The following is a 22,733-nucleotide window of genomic DNA, read 5'->3' as shown; positions in this document are numbered from 1 at the left end:
AAGTGAATGAAACTTTTTTTGAATTCGGTCTTTATTCCTCTCTCACAGAAAATTCAGCATGCTGCCTTGAGTGGCTGGCAATTTAAACTCCATGGTCAGAAGTTACTTTTGATTATGTATTTTAATAGTATTTTAAAGGTAATGTTTTTTTCTGTATTTATACAGTCTTTGTTTTAGTTCTAAATTGTTTTTTGAATGGTAGGTTATAATTATAATTATTATTGTGGTTATTATCAATATTACTGTTAATAATAATAATAATAATAATAATAATAATAATAATAATAATAATAAGAAGAAGAAGAAGAAGAAGAATCTATTAATCAATTAGTTTATTTTTTTCATTACATTTCTCACTATCTACAAACATGTTATTTGGGGTGGGCATTTCAAATACTATTGTGTATTTACTAGGAACTATTTAACTCATGCTCAAAGATCACACATCCCACTCAACTCCCAAATGACAAGGAGTACTTGTGGTACACATTGTATCATGCTAGCTTTACTTCATTATTATTAATTTATTAATTTATTTAAGTTTAGTCCAAGTTTTGAGCAATATTACTGTACGGATAAATGAGATTTCCCCAATTTTAATCATGAAGCAAGTGGTTGGCACTGTTGCTTTAAAGAAAGAGGGTTCTCAATGTGACATTCTTGGTTGTCTAGGCTTTTCTGTGTGAGATTTGCAGTTCTTTGTGTGCAGATGACAATCTGGTAATCAGGGTGCACTTTAGAATTGATTTTATTATTGCTGTTGTTATCCCAGTTGCTTTCTTGTTAAATAAAGATGCTGTGTTGCAAAAAAGAAATCTCTTTTGAAATGAAGAAAGGTCGTAATGTGTTTGACAGCACTGCAGCTATGGATCTGAGACCTCTAAGGGGTTGATAACAGCTCTGACTGCAGCGAAGAAGTATATTATTTTATTCTTATCTCCTCTGACTCTGAGTCTAACGTCTGAGGAGATGAGAGAGATGCTTTGATGTTACTTAGTTGTTAAAGGGTAATTTGCAATGGCCAGATATTTGAGGACAACCTCTGCTTTTTGATCTCTAAAATGCAGCAGGACTTTCTGTGGAAAAAAAATTTGTCACAGTTTAACAACAGTGCTGCCTGGGAAAGTTTTGGTATGCTCAGGTTCTTTGTGACACTATTACAAAATCACTGAATACAGTACAGAATTCATAATGAACTCTTTCCCCTCTCCTACTAATGGTAAGTCTGCGTGGCTCAGTGACGTCTTGGCAGCTTTAATGGTACATTAGCGGCAGAGTGACACAGTACCTCTTCTTTTATGTCATCAGTGTGATAACACTTCAGCCAGGCAGCACTCGCTGGAGAATAAAGCAATCAAAAACGTGTATAATCTGTCTGGTATCCATATTTACATGCAGTCATCCTCAAAAAGTAAAAACATATATAATTCACCTTAAAGCTATTTTATAATAAAAAAAAACAATTAACAGGTTTTAAATGGCATACAAGCTGTAGTCCCGATAGACTGAAATCTTAACAAACGCCTACAGATGGCAGTAGTGCACGGCAAGGAAAAGAGTGAAAACGGTACTCTCGCGTTATTTGCAACGTCACGTCAGTCCATGATGGCTGAAGATCCTGGTGGAACATTTTTCAATTTCTCTGTGATTTTTCTTTCTTTCTCTTTACCCCAACTTGCCATAGAGACATGGCAGGACTCACAGCCACGTTAAGCGTCCACAGATCTTTGGTATCGTCATGCCCAAGAAAGGGAACCGAAAACGGCTGAAATTTAAGGCCGGGGACGTTTGTTCGGAATCAGGTAGGATATGATTAGCCAGAAAGCTAGCCCGCCTTCTGCTGCCTTCTCGCATTCTGCTGACGTTTCTGTCATGTTCTCCCAACTTCATAAAGCCAAAAGGCATTCTGCGGTTTTACAGGTGACCAATGCGATTTGCAGTGTTTGTGTTATTCTTTTAAGACGGCAAGTTCATTTGAAATCACGTGACAGGTCAGCAGGGTGCGCCGGTGTTCCAGATTAACTGGCTTTGGTCGACTTGCGTTTCAGGAGCTGCTACCGACAAACTAGCAAAAAAAAAAAAGCGCCAAATGTGTCATCTGTGACACTTGTGAGGTTATCTCAAACACACTCTGTCAGTCTTGATGCTGTTGAACAACAAAATGTTTAAAAATGTCGCGAGTTTACCTGGTGATATTCTCATGTGCGACGCGATCGCGAAAACGGCAAACAATTAACACCACGCCCATGTTGTTCACATGCATTTCAAAGGTTTATTTGCATGACGCACAAACAGACACAATTGAAAGGAACAAATGCATTGTGCATGAAACGAATTCAAACGTGATGCAGATGTGTCACAAGTTGATCTGGCTGTAGGCTGGGGCACTTGGCCAGAGGTGGCGCTGGTTGATTGGAGTCCATGTTAGTGCACACAAAGTAAACTGCACGCTTTAGTTGTGAAGCAAAAACGCTGAAATCGGAGAAATAAAACGTACGAGGGGGACGATAACGACGACTAGATTCTCCCGATCGTTTACTCTTGCTGTCCGGTGAACAACATCGGCGTGGTGTTAATTGTTTGCTGTTTTCGCGATGAGATGGTGACATGAGAATATCACCAGGTAAACTCGCGACATTTTTAAACATTTTGTTGTTCAACAGCAACAAGACTGACGGTGTGTTTGAAATAACCTCACAAGTGTCACAGATGACACATTTGGCTTTTTTTGGGTTTTTTTTGCTGGTTTGTCGGTAGCAGCTCCTGAAACGCAAGTCTGCCACACATCTGTTCGACCAAATCCAGTTAATCTAAGCGCCAGTTAATCTGGAACACCGGTAAACTTCACAACTGTGACACTGTGAAAAGTTTAGCTAATGATCTGCTGTTCTTTTCCTTAGTGACTGTAGCTGATTATGCTGATGCCGACCCAGCCGTTGTGAAGTCGGGGAGGGTTAAAAAGGCCGTTGTAAATGCGATTGAAAAAGAAGGTAACCTTTGATGACTGAAGTTATACTGTGGTTGATTCCTGTCCTGGTGCTTTACTTATAATCTTCTGTTTCAGTGAAATTACTCTGCGGCCTGGAAGCATCGCAGGGTGCTGTAGAGGAAGTCCTCTCCTCCGCAGTAAGCGTCAAAGCAGACGCTTTGGGCAGTAGCGACGAGCAGGACCCTGAAGAAGATGGAGAGAACGAAACTAAAGTGTCCCGCAAAAAGAAGAACAAGAGGAGAAAGGGTATCTTTCACTTTAGCATTAATGTTACACCATGACAGTTTACTAGCATTAAGAAAAAGTGAATTTTCCATTCAATAAAGATAAAAAAAATAAGTCTCACAACAGTCAACTCATTTTGGGGTAAGCTGTTGCTCATTCATCTAGCAACTAGAAGGTCAGTGGTTTGATCCCTCCCACCTCCAAAGCTTATAGACGGATTCTTAGCAAGATGCTGAATCCTGACTTACTCTGGTGGATCCAATGGAGTTTGATGGGGTGTGAACATTAGGATAAGGATGCACAGACAAAAGCACTTGTACACATGAACGTGTGTAAATGAGGTTTGTAGTGTGAAGCGCTTTAAGTGCTTAGATTGAGTAGAAAAGGACTATATACCAGTCCATTTACCATTACTGTTAATACAAGACCCAGTCTCAACAGCAGGTCGGGAACAGTTTTGCTCCACTTCAGAAAACACTGCAGTCAATCAAAAGCACACCAATTGAACAAACACCCTCTGAATTCCATACCCGATTAGTTTCATTGCAGCCCATGACAAACATACGCATTCATACAAAAGCCTGTGCAGTCTGGCTGACTGGGGAGTGACCTGAGTGAAGTCAACTTGTATTGTAATGGGGAGGCAAGCAAATGCAGCCAAACAGACATGAAAAAAAGAAACTAGTCCTGCAGCAATGGATCACTTGTACTCTGCCTAGAAACAAATTCTTACTTACTTACAAATTCTCAATATTAAAGCTTTATTAGAGAGACATTTCAAAGCATAGCACTACAGTATTAGTATTAAAATACCTGGTACATCAATCTATCCTCACTGACCAGCAGCTGCTTCCACTCTCAAAGGGGCCCAGGTTTAAAATATAAAAAACTAGATATGAAAAAAATTGCAAAAAAATATACTTAAAACACTATAAAGCAATACAGTTATTCTTGCACTCTAATATTCTGTGACACCAACAGGGAGAGAGGTGTGCACTTTCCTCACTCCACTGGTCTGATAGCAACTCACAAAACATCTGTTCCACCTATAATTGATTTTATGTACACAACACATCTAAGTAAGACGTGTACCTTTTTTACTTCAATGCTAACGGCCACATTAAGTATATAAATATAATCACAAAAATTTGTGGACCATTGTGCAAAATACATTTCGAAACTAGTATGTTTAACTTGGTACTGATTGTGTTTTCTTTGTTTTCTTCACAGAAAACAGTGAGAGCAGTGATGGTGTAGATTATCCGGTGGACATTTGGTTGGTGCTCTCCTCCTACATTCGGCCTGAGGATGTGTGCAGATTTGCTCTAATCTGTAGGAATGCCTGGACGGTCACTTGCACTGCAGCTTTTTGGACTAGGCTCTACAGGAGGTGAGGTGGTTTTGTGATTACTTGCGTACTGGCACTGATAAAAATATTGACACAGAGTAGTCGAGTGTTTGTGATTTCCACTGTTGAAGGCACAGTATACGTTTATGATCTGCTGCTTACTGGATTCATGCATTTGAATGGTGCTATGTGATTCACTTACAGCAGTAGTTCATGTGGAATACAAGGAAAGTGTACAGTTTTCATGCTCCCACCTCTGAGATTTGTATATATTGCCAGCATAGGGGGAAATTATTAAATGTGTCATCCTACAGATAATGGTCCTTGTTAAAACATAGTAGCACATCGTTAATGTTGTGATAGAAGCGGTGAATGCAGTGAAAACGGTGTAATTAGTCCTAGTTAACATCACCTCACATCATTCCTCCTTCTCTGCTCTCTCTTTTTAAAGACACTACCGGATTGATGTTGAGCTGCCACTTCGCCTCCAGCCTGTCTCTATTGAGAAGATGCGTTTCTTACGGGCTTGTGTGATTCGCTCCCTTTTCCATTTATATGAGCCGTTCACCTTGCGCGTGTCAAAGATTCCTCCACTGCCAGAATCCACACCCACTACCTTACTCAACTCCAAGGTAAAGCTCCTCAAAGACCTTTTTATTATAGTTGAGGTGGAGCTGTTTGATTTACCTGCAGACATATGCAAGCAGATGGATCTATTTGCGTATGGCTGATATTTGTGTGTGACCTCTGCTTTGTAGTTTGATAGAAAATAAATTCAGTGTTTATCACGACTATTATCAACACTGATATGATTTTAGACTTGAGGATGCAAGTTAGTACTAGACCAAACTTTCTATCACGTGAAGGAATTTCAGTGTGGCTTTACTGAAAACTCTGATCTCAGTTTTTCCACATGCAAAATGCATATTTCTCAGTTTGCTTAACGTCCTTTCCAAGAAATAATTATGAAGATCTGCAAAGAGGAGGACTCCCAGCTAGAATTTCATTGTGTAAATGTCTGCCTTTTTCCTTTTACAGTGTTTACTTTTCTGGGTCAAAAAGGTGTCGGGGACTCGGTCTGAAACGTTGTGGGAGTTCAACTTTAAATTTTTAAAGCAGGTAACATCATTTGCCATCATTTTATTTGGGGTGGGCATTTCTAATACTATAATGTATTCTCTGGGAACTGTTTGACTCATCTTTAAAAGATCACCCACCCACCTCTACTCACAAATGACAAGGCGTACTTGTGGTGCACCAGTGTCATGGCAGAGTTTGCACTGGAGCTCATTTTGGTTTATTTTTCCGAACCTTTTCTCAGCTGTAGTAGTCATCAGCTTCACTTCTTTCTCCTGTTTGTGCATTGCTCCACACAATTGTCTTCTCCAAGCTGGAAACCCGTAGTTCTATTTTTGTTGTTTAATGCTGGTTGGCAAACAACTTCTAGGTGCATTATTGCCACCATCTGGCTGTAGAGGTGCATTACATTCTGTGAAGCACTGGAAGAAGTAATTTTAAGAGACATAGACAATACAGAAACTTTTTTGTATAATTAAACTAATATTTTAATAATTGAAAATAAATCATAACCATCCTTTTATATCCCCACATATATGTAGAGACTAAGATACAGTGGTTGAGTTTGATGATGTATCTTATTAGCCTCAGATAAAAGGAAACTGCTTGAAAAAGCTGTTTCTCCATCCATTTAAGTTCACTGCTTAATGTAGACTGACTCATTCATCACTAGCAACATTTCTGACAAACACTCTGACTCTGGCTTATTGTGAGTTCTGCTTTCATGTTTTCTGTTTTAAATGTGTCTCTCTGGTGTCTTTGTCTCAGCAGGGAAACGGTAGGAATGGTTGTGCCAAGTCCTTGCATATGCCTAGACAGTACGAAGATGTTCACATGAATCCAGACTCTGACTGCTATGTGCTTCAGGTCACCACCCTCAACTTCATCTTCACCCCAGTAGTCATGGGCATGACGCTGAGCCTGGCAAGTAACTCACCTTGTTTTTTTGCCTGCCTTAATGTTCCTTTGAGTACTGGTGTGTGTTATTCTGCAGCTGATCTTTACAAGGTAGCAGTGTCAAGTGCTGCCTATAAAGTTTTTAAATGTGTATATAAAAAGAGTTTCAATCAGTGAAAGCAACTGTCTCGTGGCATACACAACCAATCAGTAGGTTGTTGTGGTAACTCTTGTTTGAATTGATTGATGCTTAAAATAAATGTAATACTCCTCACTAGTATATTATTTTATTAGACAATTGACATTAAATAGCATTAAGATTAAAGAACAAAAATCTGGATGAAGATTGCAACTACTAATTCAGCTGATGTGACCCATTAGTATGCTTTACCAGTTAATTATTTTTACTGTGTTAAATGGCTTGAAATAAGTTAAAGTTAAAAAAGGAAATGTGATCAAAATGCAGTTCGGTGTCAGTGATCAATCACACAGGAAGGCTTCAGAGAGCTCTTATGTACTGTTCTGTTGAGTTTTACTAAACACCAGCTTTAGTCTTAACGTCATTCATTGACATACTTGGAAATACAAAATTTTAACCCTGTGTGTTGTTGATAATATAAGACATTTTTACTTTTTTTCCAAAAATCTTCTGTTAAATAAAGTGACTGTATATGTTTCCTCACATGACAAAGAGTTGATTCTTCTTCTGAGCTACAGACTAGAAACTCATGGACTTTTCCTCTTGTTTTGCCTCTTAGTTCACAATAAACGTAAGCACAGACATGCGCCACCACCGCGTTCGGCTTGTGTTCCAAGACTCGCCACTTCAACGGGGGAAGAAAAGAGTGGATCAAGGTGGGACCCAGGTGGTGTTGGATCCTGTACACAGTGTGAAGCTCATGGACTGGTGGCATCCACAGTACCCCTCCTTAATCTACTCATGAGTCTCTCTTCTCAGCCCCTACTACAGCAGGCATTGCATCAGGAACCTCATTATTATCTCGCTACACTCATAAAAGACGATACTTGATTATCTGTATATCATGTTCAGTGAAGGTTTTTTGCAAATACACATTTTGATTGTTAGATGTTTAGTAAAAACCAACACTGAATTGAAGTGCGACGGTCTGGTCATAGACACATGGGAGAGGGGACCCTGTAGTATAATTGTTGCGATTTTTCACAGACTACATTGCTGCATGTTGAATGTACATGTATAACACATTTTCTACTCTGGATAAAAAAAAAAAAAAAAAAAACTCAAAGCTCATAAAGGGATTAAAAGGGTAGGAAGATTGTACTTTGTTAGATATTTGATTTTATAGTCTCTTGACAATTCTTAAAATACTTTGGCATGTTACTGCAACAATCTTTCGATTGATTTTAGTTTGAAGCGTCCTCACTTAGTATTATGTGAAAAAGATTGAATCAGCTCTGCACTGAAGGGGCCAAAGAGATGATTTACCTCAGACATCATCTGCTGATGCAGGCAGTGTTTTGTTTTCGCTTTTTCTTGGTTAATAAGGTCTTGATTGCCTTGCTGACTCTGTGAGCTGTGTTCTGTACTGCCACCCTTGCAGTGTTTCTTCACCCTCAACTTTGAACGTGTTCAGTGTCTTCATGTGTGTTGAATGTGTGTACAGTTTTACCAGTCACATGATGATCGTGGGGGGGGGAGCTACCACTCATACCGATTTATCCATCCATGTGTTTGACAGAGTTACAGTAGACTTTTTTTGTCCCCCCACAACAGACAGTTTGACTTTGGGAACAGTTTGTGAAAACACAGGTGGAGTTATTGATGATGTAATTTTGCTATGTTTCCCAGTAAGCTATTACAGCATGCAAAAGAGTAAGACCTCCCCCAGGTGGAACATAACAATCATTCATCAACCTGTGCTTTCCTTGCTGTGACAAATTAAAAAGTCTGTTTAACCTGAACTTATTTGCACATCTGTTGTGGGGTAAGAAGTCATTAGATTTAACCATATGCAGTTGCCATAATGACTTTTTGGTGGCATTACCCAGTAGCAGAGGACGGCTGGTTTTACTGGTTGGCAGCTGCTGATTGCTTTCGAGTCGGGGACTAGTTTTAACAAATGAGTTTCATTGATAAATCACTGTAGTGAAATAAAAACTGAAACTACCCTATCAGAGTTCTCTGGGTTGCCTTTGAAATGTTGAACAATGTATTTTTTTTTTTTTTTTTTTTATTTCCCTCTTACAGTCATAGTAGGTATTAACAAAGACTTTATAAGGTACTATTTTACCAGTATAAAACCAGTCACAGATGATCCACATAACTGAGATGAGAATTTTCGGCTCCAACGTGCACCGGATAATCCTCCTTTGCATCTCATATGCGTGAAGGTTTTCTCATGCTGCTTCTAGAATTAAAGTAAAAGAGATTGTTCTGTATTGAGAAGTATGACACTGGGATCCATTCAAAATAAATATACTGCTCAAAAAAACAAAACAAACATCAGATCTCAGTGGGGGGAAAATGCAGATCTTCTTACTGATATTTGTGATATCTGGAAATGTGTCGGGAACAAAAAGATGCCACATCGAGATTAAAATGATCAACCTACAGAGGGCTGAGGTCTCCCTTAAAATCAAAGTGATTAAATGATGCAGCATGCAGTCCACTTTGCTGAAATGTAATTGCAGCCACTCAAAACAGTACTCGATCGTTTGTATAGTCTCCATGACCTTCTATGCATGCCTGATGATGTTGGGGCATTCCTCTAACGAGATGACAGTGTCATGGGGGATTTCCCAGCTCTGGACATCAGTGAGCTCCTGGACAGTTTTAGGTGCAACCTTGCAGCATTACAGAGGTGTTTTATTGGATTTAGATCAGGTGAGTGTGGGGGACAGTTGATGGTATTATTTCATTACTCCTCCAGGAACGTCCTGCATCCTGATACTTAATGGCAGTCAGGATAATGTTGCCTAGCCTGTAGAGGTATGTGGGTCCTTCCATTGATACGCCTCCTCAGACCATCACTAACCCAAAAGTATTTACGGGGCTTCACTTATTCCACATTTTGTCATGTTACAGCCTTATTCCAAAATGGATTAAATTTGTTTCACCTCAAAATTCTACACACATTACCCCCATGATGACAAAGTGAAGAAAAAAAAACTTCTTGCAAATGTATTAAAAATAAATAACATCCACATAGGTACAAGTGAGCTCAGCTGCGTCCTGTTTCAACTAATTGTCTGTCACACCTTTATACAACTTGATTGGAGTCCACCTGCGGTAAATTCAGTTGATTGGACATGATTTGGAAAGGCACGCACCTGTTTATATAAGGTCCCATAGCTGACCGATTATGTCACAGTACAAACCAAGCCATGAAGTCCAGGGAGATGGAACGAGGCACAGATCTGGGCCGCAATACAGTGGTGTTTTTACAGCATTGAAGGTTCCAGTTAGCACAGTGGCCTTCATCATCTGTAAATGGATGAAATTTGGAACCAGTAGGACTTCCTGGAGTTGGCAGCCTGGCCAATTTAAGTGATCTGGGTACAAGAACCTTAGTCAGGAAGGTTCACTGTCAGTGCTCTGGCATTGCTTTGAGGAGAGAGGAGACCCTTTTAGAAGGACAACCATTTCTGCAGCATTCCACTAATCAGGCCTGTATAATAGAGCGGCCAGATGGAAGACAACCCTCAGTAAAAGGCGTATGACAGTACACCTGGAGTTTACCAAAAGAACTGATGAAACAAAGGCTTTCAAATATTGAAGACTTTTTTTTAAATCAAGATTGAAGTCTCTGGTTTAAAGGCCAAGTGTCATGTCTGGAGGAAACCAGGTACTGCTCATCACTTGGCCAATACCATCCCTACAGAGAATCATGGTGGTGGCAACATCATGCTGAGGATCTTTTTGGCAGCAGGAAATGGGAGGCTATTCAGGGTCAAGGGAAAGATGAATGCAGCAACGTAAAGAGACATCACTGATGATATCCTGCTCCAGAGTGCTCAGGACCTTTGGCCTGGGGTGACTATTCATCTTGCAGCAGGACAAAACTCCTAAGCACACAGCCAAGATGACAAAGGACTGACTTCAAGACAACTCTGTAAATGTCTTTGAGCGGCCCAGCCAGAACCCAGACTTGAACCTGATTGCACTTCTCTGGAGAGAAGTGAAAATTGCTGTACAGCAAAAAAAAAAATAAAAATGCATCCAATCTGATTGAGCTTAAGAAGTTCAAAGTGCAAAGAAGAATAAGAGCCCCAAAACAGGTGTGCCAAGCTTGTAGTATCATGCTCAAAAAGACCTGAGGCATTAATTGCACTTTGAATAAAGAATTGAGCAAAGGCTGTAAATACTTGCCTACTTTTCCCCCCTTATGGGTTATTGTGTGGAGAATTTTGAGGTGAAAAATGAATTTGAATGTGTTTTGAATAAGGCTGTAACATGACAAAATGTGGAACAAGTGAAGCGGTGAAGAAGATGGAATACTTTCTAGATACACTGCATCGCCTCATGCTACCTGTAGTGACACTGACCCCAGCCACATGCAAAACTAGTTTAAATGAAAGGGCAAAATATGGGGGAGGGGTGGTGACCTCCACCTGGAAAAACCATTACTGTTGTGGGCAGTTCTCATAGTTGCCTTTTTAGTGCACTGGTGAATTTCATTAACACTAAAGCAGCTGAACTTGATTAACAACCCCCTCTCCTACCTGACTAACCAGATCAGCATCCCAGAAGTTTAACTGAAGCTATGCTGTCTTTCAAAAGTGTTTAATTTTGAGTAGTGTGCCACAAAGACTGACATTTGTTAACGGAAGATCATCAACAGGCTGCACAATGAAACAGTCATAACAGATTTTCCTTTCGTTTAGTTCTTTGAGTGCTTTTGTTGAACGACTCGGAACTAACTTTGCAGTCAACAGGCATCACGTCACTAGCTCAAAATAGCGCATCTTCTGGTTTACGCGATGTAAAAACTACATTTCCCACAAGGCCGTTTTGCGCTTTGCCATTGGCGGTGGCACAGGTGACCGCGGACGCTCTGAGTTGTGACAACTTGACCGTCAAAACGAAAACAAATTGGCTAAGTGTCATCGGTTACACACGCGCTGTCGGTGTGTGGAAATACGGGGAAAGTCAAACCTTTTAAACCTTGGTTTAAAACTCAGCTTGTGATAGTTTCTGACGGACTTGGTGCCAGAATATATAGAAGTGGCCACGCACTTTTTTTTTCTCCTGAGCTTGACTCTTATTTTGTACTGTCTGACCTTCAGAGCGGGTAAGTTAGATTTCACCAACGCTACTGAAACTGTTAGCCTCTGCTGAACCGCTGCTGCCTCTGGAAACCCCGTGAAAAGAAAAGACAAGTGCGCGTTTCTCTCTTTCAACGCAAACTTGGGCGATTTATCGACTTAAAATGGATTAGATTGAACTAATTGATTATGTAGCCCTTTTGGCGAAATAAAAGGCATAATTTCATCAAATTAATACAAAAATGAATTGTGCATACAGGCTACAAACAGAAATTATACAGGACATTTGTTCTACTTATGTATTTTTGCCGCCTTGAATATATTTGTAGAAAGATTTGAGGTGTTCATGACACATTTCAGAATTTATTGCGTTAAATATTTTTGTACGTGTAGTTTTAACCATAATTTAAATATAAAGACACATTTGCCATTGTGATGAAGACCCTGGAACCACTAGTTTGCAGTGCGCTGCACCACTTTTTCCCTTTTACTGTCCTCTGCGAGTCTGCTGGGAGTTGCCCCTCTTGCCATTTATAAGCTGCAGCCAGACCGGTATCAGTAACAACACCTCAGCCTTGGGGTATGCTGCTATGTATAAGTCTGTGACTGTACAGACTGTATTACTGCTCTGCTTGTTAAAGTACTTACCTTTAAAGTTATGTAAGGTGCCAACGTGATGAAGGTACCCCTGATTTATGCAGCCTTTCCTCTCAGCACAGAGCGCTATTCCTATTTCCATGTGTGTGCGCGCATGTGCTGTATGTATGTATGTTAAGTGGAAAGTAGAGTTTAGCATGACAGTTGCTGTCTGGTAATGCAGCGATAATAGTTGACTCTAAAGGCGCATGCGTGGTTGGGTTTAACAGTCGTTTCACCGTGAAGTTTTAGCTTGCTTTTTCTGGACTGTGGTTAAACTGTTTGACCAACAATTTACTTAGATAGATATGACGTTCCCCAACTAAAGGTGAAATACATTTAGATGAAGCAACTTATTTAAAAAAGCAGATTCACATCAGCAGAATAATGTTTAGCATCAGCAACCCCTTATTTATTTACCCAACACCTTGGCTTCACATACTCCCCCTCCCCCCCATCCAGACCATGGGTGCAGTGGCTCAATGCCCCCCTCCTGCCTGAGAACATGTGTGCGACTCTATATTACACCATCAACGTTTGGCATAAGACTCTCTTCTCTGACCCTTGGTCTCTGCAATCATACATACTGTTCCCCAGAGAGCAAAGTCGCAGTGGAAATATCAGCATTCTGTTTGTATCATCTTTTGGGTTACTGCTTAAATTCATTTGTCTTTCCAGCTTCCATCCTTTCTGCACGTCTAACAGATCTGTGAAGCTTGGGTTTTGGGGAACTGCAGTGGGTTCCTTTTATTTGCGCTTGCCTTGAATCACTTCCAGTAAAATGAGTTTTGCACAAAGGCATCAATGAGGTCAGGGTTCATCGTGATACGTGAATATATGCACATGGGTTTTGATATAGAAGACAGGGAGAGCTGTGAGGCAAGAGGATGTCTGTCTACATGTTACTGAAACACAAAAACACCCACAGATAAGTATGCATGTGACTGGATTTAGATCAGACTAGGGGAATAATGTATAATTTGAAATATGCATGATTAGAAACTTTCTTTTTTCCTTCTGCCTCTGTCTAGTTTACCTCTGACTCTCTTTGTTTCTCTCTCATGACTGTGACCATGACTCTGTAACCAGTCAGAAATGATGAAAAAACTGGGCATCAGCATGGGCAGATAGCATAGCTGTAACTAATCCAGTCTGCATGCCAATGAACCATTTTAATTGAATTATTGCCTTGTAATTTTATCATGTGCCTTTCGGCATGTTTACATAACGGAGATTTTTTTTTTTTTCAAGTCAAGTCAACTTTATTTGTCAATTCTGCCACATGTACAGGACATACAGAGAATAGAAATTTCGTTACTCTCAAACCCTAGTGATTAAAAAATGCAAATAAAATAATTAAAAAGTAAAAATTTAAATAAATACAATACAATTTTACGTATAAAAAAAAAAAAAAAAAAAAAAAGCTATGCAATATACAATATACAATATTCAAGTAAGGAGGCATAGTAGTGCAAATAGGCAAATAGTGCAAATGGAGATTTAGTAGTATGCGGTAAGAGATAGTGTAACAACAAAGTCTTATGAGGTAATGGCAGTCCAATGCTCCACAAAGTGACTGGTAACTGGCAGGCCAGTGAGTGAGTCAGAGAGTGTGTGTGTGTGTGTGTGTGTGTGTGTGTGTGTGTGACAGAGTATACTGCTTATTAGCTAAACTTTCAAATAAATGATGGATTGCTGGAGATATATCTACATAGAGTCAATTGATATTGAAACTAAATTTATAAGATTAAATGTATTCATGTGCAAGGTGTCTATGTAGCTGTTTAGACTCCTTTTGAACAAGTGTAGGCACACAGATAAGAATGGGACTGAAGGTCATCGTGAAACCAGCAGGGTTATGTAGTGCACACAATACGAGAGGGGCCAGGGTTATTAAACGCACAGAGCTGTGAGGTCACTGTCAGCAAGGTCAGAGGTCACTGGTCACAGTATGCAGAGCAGCAGTGACGCCTGATAGACTGACTGCACTCTAATTCTCTCCAATAGCACAGCTGCCACCTGTTCAGACAGAGCAGCAGAAGAACCCAAAGTTGAGTTAAAGAAGGAAACATCACAGGAAATGTGACCACATCAAGTATTCTAATTAAGATTTCATTTTAGTATTTCTGTTCCCTGATTTGTGTTCAACTTAGCACAGAAAGGCACAAATTAGTACAAGCATTGCATCCTGTGGGTGTGTGTGTGAGAGGGAGAGAGAGAGAGATGTTTTCAGCCTCATTGGGTATGTGTCTGCAGTCCGTTGGTGATGGGATTAATTTTCTTCAGGTAAACATAGGCAGGCAAGGTGTATACACACACACACACACACACACACACACACACACACACACACACACACACACACACACACACACACACACACACACACACCCTTGCACTCACACACTGAGACACACAAGCACAGTGGCTCGGTTCAATGGATGTACTCTAGTGTGAAAGAGCATCAGGTGTGTGTAAACACAGCTTCATGCGTTTGCCATATGGACAGTTCTCCCATGACCTACACAGCTTTCTCAGCTCTTGTCCTTAGACCAGGACCTATCCTGGTGGTTTGTTGGGTTTTCCTTAGAGATAATAATTTAAAAAAGGCAGACAGAAATATAACACAAACTACTGCATAAGCTTTTCACTGAAGCTCGGAGTTTTTCTAGAAAACCACGGGAATGACAGCGTTTCATGTGCTATATGACAACATGACCCATGATCTCCCAGAGGTAAGTGTGGGTGGGGCGTTTTAGGGCATGTGCAAAATGTGTGACTCCACTTCCTCATCTTATCTTCATTCCACAGTTTCACATCCTCTTTTTTTTAACTGAGAGACAGTAGTGACAGGCTTGCTCAGTCTCATTTCTCTCTGTAAGAATCGCTGCTCATCTGCATCTGTGAGTTATACACAACTGGGCAGCTGCAGTGTGTGTTTCTACAGTTTTCTTATCATTGTGAACTGCAGTGATCAGTTGTAGTTGGTAGATGTGTCTCTCTTAAACCTCATCTCTTACAGTGGCCCACAGAAAATGTTACAGTTACCTTTTGTCTCCTTATTAAGATGTTTTTCAGAAATATTAAACATAATGTTGCTGCACACTTAACACACAATGTGTGTGACATTTGAAAGTTGTTGACACAAATGGGAATGAATCAGTTATTGTGTTAAAAGCTTTTCTTAATAAAGTAAGGTATGTGTAGTAAGTGTGTATAATGAATATGAAAGAGTGTCCTTGGTAGTTTCACTTCTTTCAGGAAGCTAACAGTTGAAGTGCATTGTGAAATTAACACAAAAAATATAGATTACAAGGTTCAGTGAAGCACTGATGATAAAAGATAGGTGTTGTATCTGCTACTATTTAAGTTGTGCACAAACTCTTTCCATTTATAATCGTCTTCAGTGCTGTGAAAAGTAGTTCCAGCTGAACAGTTCAGTTCTTTACTAGGAACTTTCACATGTACTCCACAGACTGCTTCCTTAATGTTATGCCCTGTGGGCTCCTCAAACAGGTTTTCATAATGTGATTCCAAGTGTTGTTGCTATTGACTGTACTTTGAAACCACTGGTGATTTGAAAACACAAATCTGCTTTCTCAAGATTATCTCACCAGCATTTTTTAGCTTAGATTTCAGGCTAGTTTTAAGGCATAAAAAAAGATCCAGGGAGAGTATTTATTGACTCACTGATGACTCATGATGACATATTTATCCATATTGGGTGCATAATGGATGGATGCATCTTCTGCCTTTGACTAATTGTCGTTCGGAAATGGCTGATATCCCAAATTCCTGGAACTTATTATCATCTTGTGTTGACCTTACTTTTTCATCTAGGCTCAGAAATGTTCAATCCTCCTCAGCTTGTACCTTTTTGGGGTCGGGGTGGTCATACTGAGCTCCACAGTGGCGTCACATTGCTTTTCATGTTTGTACTTGAAGATTTAAAACAACAATATTTTACTCCCTCAACAGCATATCTGATTTAAATTTGCCCACTATCCCCTTCAAGGTCAGCTCATTGTGAAGTGCTGTAAGTGTTCCAGCACTCCTGCTAAGCTTGGATCGCTCCTTGGAAGTCCCATTTTGACCATTTCTAGGCATGCATTTGCAGTGCCCGATAACAACTGTTCAACTTGAATGTCATTTTAAGGAAGAATATGGAGTCAAACAGAGTAGTTCTGATTGTAAACAGCTCAAAATGAGCTGAGCCTGCTCTCTAAGTTCAGGTAATTTGAGCCAAATTTTCACTCACAGACATTTGACCTTCAGGGACAAATTTACAGTGACAACTTGTGAATTAAATAAAATGACATGGACCTGGTGGCGCTACTCACCTCATGATCTCCCTTCCGCTCTCCCATTTAAGACCACTGTTCGGTCTTTGTGTCAAAAAAGAGAGGCCAGTGTCCCAGTTACCCATGATGATTAGCAAAATGATAGCTGGGTCCGTCTGACTCAGAGGTTGATGTTTGCTGTTCACGAAAGTTTGAGGTTCATGATGAAACTGCAGACAAGCATGGTACTTCCAGGAAGTGATTTAAAAATAGCAGGACTGCTGGAAATGGTGCAGGTCTTCACAAGGAGCCAAAATTAAATCTGGTATATTTTATATGCCTTATGGATTGAGTTCAAGAACTTTCTTTGAATTGTACCTTGTGCAGCTTTCAGTTATGAATTGAATACAAAAAGATACTCAAATTCCAAGTGATTATAACTTGATTCCTTAGATATTTTCTTTCCCCTTGCATAATGCATTATGTTATATAACCTGAAGGTGGTTGGCTTCTCGCTGTCATTCCCAAAACACTGGCATATTCAGTGTTTTGGGAATGACCAGGGAAAAATCCTGAGTGAAACAAGCATGTATAAATTAATCCTAGTAATTTAATAGCTGCGTTTTTGTTGTTGTTGTTGTTGTTGTTGTTTTTGTCTTTCTTTCTTCGGGCTGGTAATAGTCTATGGAAAAATCTTTAGATTATTCTTTGATAAAGTTATATACAGCATCAAGCTGTGTGTGGGTGTCTTTGTATAGATAACATTCCTTTGTCTATACTGTTTAAATAAAACCTGTCTCATATTTGATCAGAGGACAAGAAATGCATTCTGATCGGAAACGCACTCTTGTGCACATGTACAGGCACGTTCGGTTACTTTCCATCACTAATACTAACTAAGTTTTTCAAGAGTTTTTTAGATTGCATTACAGCGATTTGATTTTTTTTGTACTCAAGGTGGTCATTAAGTTTGTGTGTGATAGCCAAAGTCAAATTAAGTTCACTCACTCACGTGTGTGTGTGTGTGTGTGTGTGTGAGTGTGTGTGTGTGTGTGTGTGCCTTATCTCTCATCTCATCTCTAGATTGTCTTCCATTCCATTTTCCCCGCATATGATGATGTTCACCCATGCAAAAAGAAATGTAGTGTAGCTGGTTGCTGGTTGGTTAGTTACTGTACTACCCACTCTTAAATTCACAAACAGAGACCACTACTTTTGTTTTGTCTATATTATTAGTGTATATTTTAAATTCTCCAACAAGAAATGGGATTGATTTAAAATAAACAGCTATTTGCTTCATACACGGTGACTGGAATATCATGACGTCGTTGCCTGTAAACTGTAAACGTGTATATTTCTTCAAATTAGAGTTGTAATATCCCACATAATTTATAGCATGTGACAAGTATCATTAAACCAGAACAACACTCCTATTAGTCATACACACAGCATGGGGTCACCTCGGGCCAAATGATGTTATGTGCATAGTCGGGAAGTGCTGTGGGTTCTGTTTTTTCTTTTGTTTTCTTTTTCAAAGAGTTTCAGTTATTTAGTCTTTTTAACGTAAAGCAACTCTTACATAAGTGAATATTGGTTTCGTCAGATGCTGTGGTCTGCAGAATCTTGCAAACATCACTTTGGTTACCAAAAATATCATGTGTCATGCTGGTATAGTGGTGTGGCGCCACCTTCTCCCTTCCAAAAGAGATTTTAATCACAGCAGACTTCCTGGTTAAATAAAGCTTAAATGGATTTAAAAAAAGAAAAAAAAACCCCAAAAGAATGCATTTTAAAGTTCTAAAATAGTTATATTTTATTATTTCTTGATACATCATACACAAAAGCACACACTGGTGCAGTTACAGGCTACATCCAGCTTCTCTGACTTCCCTGGCATATTTACGGCCCTGTTTTATCCTACATCAATAGCACACAGTATAGGTATAAGTGAGCATAGCCAGGTCAGACTTGATTCAAACATATCAAAACACATGTTTTAGACTTTCAGCAGAGCCGCAGTACTGGTCTTTATAGAGTAGACAGTATCTGGCCCCAACTGTAGTGACTGAGGCACTAAAAAATGGGAAACGTGCGTATCGACAATGGAGAGGGCCTTGATTGGCGTATGTATGTTTGCATCAATGTATGTGAATCCTTGAAAGGCCGTTGTAAAAGGGTACAAGGCTGTCATGGACAGAGATTTTTTTCCCCCCCTACTCCTACTGAAATTAGTTACCATTGGTAGCCTATACAGGAACGCAGTTTCTCTGGCCAATAAGCTGAGGACCCTCATGGGTCCTGCCCCTGGACGAAAATAACCCAGTAAATACACTGTGGGCACTATGAGAACTGGAGCTGGCCTACTGTTTAAAGCTTTGTGTACAAACAAGGGATTCTTGTCAGCTGGGTGCTGCTGAACCATGCTGGCCTGTGTCCTCCTCTGTTGTGTTAGGAACAACTAGCATAGTGGCCTGTTTTTCCTTATTGAGGCATACAGGGTGTGGAGAGGTTGGAAGTGTTTGCATGGAGGGATGTAAATAACTGGGTTAGATACAGTGTTATTAATTGCAATAGTCCTTAACATAAGAGATTTTCAAATGAGTACTGCCTCTTTACAATAGTTTTATGGGAACATCTATGTGAATATCAATGGGGAATATCTTTAAAAACATGATACTGTTAGCCAGATCTGTACACGATACTGTTGTTTAGTATGCTATGCCATGAATTTATTCTAATATTAGTTCAGGCGATGATGCTTGAACTCATCACTCAGAGTCTGTTAAAAATCCTATCCATAAGTCTTGATGCATGCTCAAGCATCCAGGTAGGGAAATCCCAGAAAGTTGATTCTGTTCATCTGGATGTAGCGTTTTCAGTAAGAGGAACGTTTCGTCACTCATTCACAGGACTTCTTCAGTCAGCTGACTGCAAGAAACTGATAGCACGGCCCATTGGTAATCAGTGATGCTAGTTTTGGTCATTATGCAAATGTACTGTTTTTAAGATTGGTGAAACCTGCAGTCAGCTGACTGAAGAAGTCCCTCGGATGAGTGACAAAACGTTTCTCCCACTAAAAAAGCTACGTCCAAATAAACAGAATAAACTTTCTGGCATATCCATAAGTATTCTGTTTCCTTATTTTTTTTATCTGTCTGGTTGTTGATGGATACAACGTACTTGTGTATATGCATTTTATTGAACGTGAGATTTTGATGTTCTTTACTGTCTTATAGAGAGCCGCCTTCAGGAGCCATTCATCCATAATATCTCATTAATGACAGAAATACATGGATATTCCATATAGGTTTAAGTTTGCAATACTCTGCTGCGCTACTTCAGAAAACGTAAACCCTCATTGGAGGCAGTTTTTTGCTGGTCAGATCTTATGCCTGTAAAGCTACCACTAGTGTTTCAGATGTTTATTTGGATCACATTTTAGCTATGTGTGATGTAGCCAGTGTGGGTTTTTTTTTTCTAAACATAAATTAAATCATACCTGAATAATGCAGAGATCACAGCTTTAGAAATCCATGGCTGTGTTTCATTTATTAGAAAAAGTCAGAAAGCTGTGGAAACAAAACAAAAATGCAGATCATCAATGTTAATGTTTTTGTGTGCTTTTTTGTTTGTGTGGTGTGGTTTTAGTGTGTGGGTGTTCAATTAAAGAAGTAAATGTGCTGATTCATTGCCCCATAGGTCATAAAAACACAGTGACCTGGTAGATAAAATGAGGAATTGCATTCAAATTGCGCACGCATATGTGTAGGTGTTGCTGTATGCAAATATTGTGCACTGAATTAAGAAGAGAGGCTGGACTGAGGAGGAGCTGCCCAATGGAGACAGAGAGAGAGAGAGAGAAAGAAGAAACTAAAAGAGTTAGCTAGACACAGGGATCTCCTTGTTGTTGGCCCAGACGATTGCATTCAGGGTAATTTAGGGGAAGAGGAGGGAAACAGCAGGAGGAGGAGGACGTCTAGGAAGCTGAGCTGGTGGTTAGAAAGGGGGCAGAAGGTGACTAATAGTGACTGACACAGTACTTTAAGCAGTCCTGTTGAGGAAGGGGTGGAATCACAATCAGTGGAGCAGCACATGTAAGCTCTGGTTGGCTGAGCAAGCAAACGGCTCATGGTCTCTGTCAGTGTGTTTACTAACACGTGGAGGAGCTCATTTCACCTGGATACACTATGCTGTCTTTGGAGTAGTTGGAGAGTTTCTGGTAAGAACCTGAAGTTTAACTATACTGAACTATATCCATTGTTGTGTGTGTTTCGTGGTGCCTGGCTGTGGACAGCTGTCAGCCTGAGCTCTGTTCGTGCTTACTATGAAACATGTCTGAACATATTATGTGCATAGTATTTTAGTAAGAGGCAGAGGAACAGAAACACTTACAGCAACAGAAACCACTTTAGATCTGGTCTATTATGACCCAATTTTAACGTACTGTCTGTGACTTTTAAAAAAGAAAAACTAAAAATATGATTGAGCAGCTTTGAAGCGTTGTTTAGCATTGTGATCGATTATGGCAGAGGGCAGTTAATCTTAGCTGAACTGCAAGCATAAAAAGAAAAAATGATCAGTGGAGGCCAGACTTTCAGAAGGTTTTCTGTGTTTGGGTTATCCTCTAGTTTATAAGTTAGACTGCACTACACCTGCTCTTAGAGATGCTGGATAAAAGTATTATAATTTGCCCTATAGTGCCCTACAGTCTGTGTTTCACTTACATAATCTCTATATGGCTTGTGTATAATTCAGGTCTCGTGTCTGTTTAACCAGTTTGGTTAGATGAAATAGCTTAACTGATTTTAGATTAGACAGCGTTTGTTTTATTGTAGTTTTTTTCTCCCCTTCCATCTAGGAGTTCAAGTGCTGTATGAGAGCGGCTGTCAGTGTCAAACAATTGCAAAGTTTTTGGTGTAAACTCTTCCTTACTCCTAATTAAAAAAAAAACAAACAAAAAAAACCAACTCATGGCTTAAAAAGTTTTCGTTTTTTCCATGGCTTGCCTGGCAAGGAAGTTGCTTCACCGCCGACAGAACTAGGAGTTGTGAAAACTCATGGAAGGAAAGGGGAAGTAATGCGTTGTGGTTTTTATTGATGATGCTGGCTCATTGTCCTTCCTATATCTCTGTGTTGTACAACAGATACTGCGGAGAGCCTGCTGTTGTTCTTTCCGTGCTTTTTTTCCACAGTACTCTCTGCTCTGTGATCACTGCAGCTGAGATTCGCTGTGCTCAGGGTCTCTCTTGAGCGACTATAAATAGGCTGTTGAATGTGACAGGCATTGTGATTCAGGCACAGTGTTGATGAGTTATGGTGATTCATTTAGATGACCTTCTGAAAGTTAGCCACTGAGTAGAATCACTCAACCTTAGCACTTCATCTTGGTGAGGAGATGGTAATAAATTACACAGATGTTTCTATCCACGTTACATTTACAGTCTTAAGACTACTGACTATGTTTGAGTGGTTATTTTGCATCATATATACTCTTTGTGTGTGTGTACCATGTTTAGATATCTTTGTGATGACCAAAATTTGGAACGCTACTATACTTGTGGGGACCACCAGTCCCTTATGGCAACAAAATGCCCGTCCCCACGAGTTTGAAGACGTTTTTGAGACTCAGAATGTGGTTTTGGTGTCAGGGTTACTATTAGGTTTAGGCTAAGGGTTCATGGATTCATTTTTGATGGTTAGCGTTAGGGTAAGCGGCTAGGGAAAGCAGTATGTCACTTAGATGTCCTCACTAAGATATTAAAAGTGTGCGTTGTGTATATGTGTGTATATTAGATCCCTTTTAACTCTAACCATGATATTGTGCAATGTTTTGATATTTCCCTGGGTGTGCATCCCTTTTCATAAAAACCTTTACATCCTTGACGCTCTTACTTTGATGATTAAGGTGTTAAAATGACTGGAAACCAGGTATAGGAAATGCAGTGCCTGAAGAATGAGCTGAGGGGAAAAAACAACAACTTTCAAATCAGTTATTGAGAATATCTTCCTGTCGCATGTGTTTATACTTAAGCCTCAC

At 39.8% G+C, this 22,733-nt stretch overlaps 2 protein-coding genes across 7 annotated transcripts in view; both read left to right on the top strand.

Moving 5' to 3' along the window:
- The first annotated feature begins 1,581 nt into the window (after positions 1–1,581).
- On the top strand, positions 1,582–8,687 carry tmem183a (transmembrane protein 183A). 2 transcript variants are annotated; one of them, XM_040029342.1, is made up of 8 exons: positions 1,582–1,802; positions 2,901–2,990; positions 3,065–3,235; positions 4,445–4,604; positions 5,014–5,194; positions 5,601–5,681; positions 6,411–6,563; positions 7,295–8,687. In XM_040029342.1, exons 1-8 carry the CDS (start codon positions 1,739–1,741, stop codon positions 7,478–7,480), a joined length of 1,086 nt encoding a protein of 361 aa, XP_039885276.1. In that variant the 5' UTR covers positions 1,582–1,738; the 3' UTR covers positions 7,481–8,687. The 2 variants fall into 2 exon arrangements, with proteins under 2 accessions (XP_039885276.1, XP_039885275.1); XM_040029341.1 differs by having other exon boundaries at positions 6,408–6,563.
- A 2,218-nt stretch (positions 8,688–10,905) lies between these two features.
- The window catches only part of tfeb (transcription factor EB), a 30,963-nt gene continuing 19,135 nt past the window's right edge, over positions 10,906–22,733 (top strand). For 2 of the 5 annotated variants that reach the window (XM_040029293.1, XM_040029295.1), the window contains exon 1: positions 10,906–11,806. The gene's annotated coding sequence lies outside the window, so the exon portion shown is untranslated. Of the gene's footprint in view, positions 11,807–14,095; positions 20,916–22,733 lie in introns of those variants that run through there. The other 3 variants (XM_040029292.1, XM_040029294.1, XM_040029296.1) reach the window with 2 other exon arrangements.

This window comes from Simochromis diagramma, unplaced genomic scaffold (genome assembly GCF_900408965.1).
Source record: "Simochromis diagramma unplaced genomic scaffold, fSimDia1.1 OVJJ01000483.1, whole genome shotgun sequence".
NCBI classification, from domain to species: domain Eukaryota; kingdom Metazoa; phylum Chordata; class Actinopteri; order Cichliformes; family Cichlidae; genus Simochromis; species Simochromis diagramma.
Note: the sequence above shows the minus strand (reverse complement) of the source record. Positions and strands in the feature narration are given on the sequence as shown.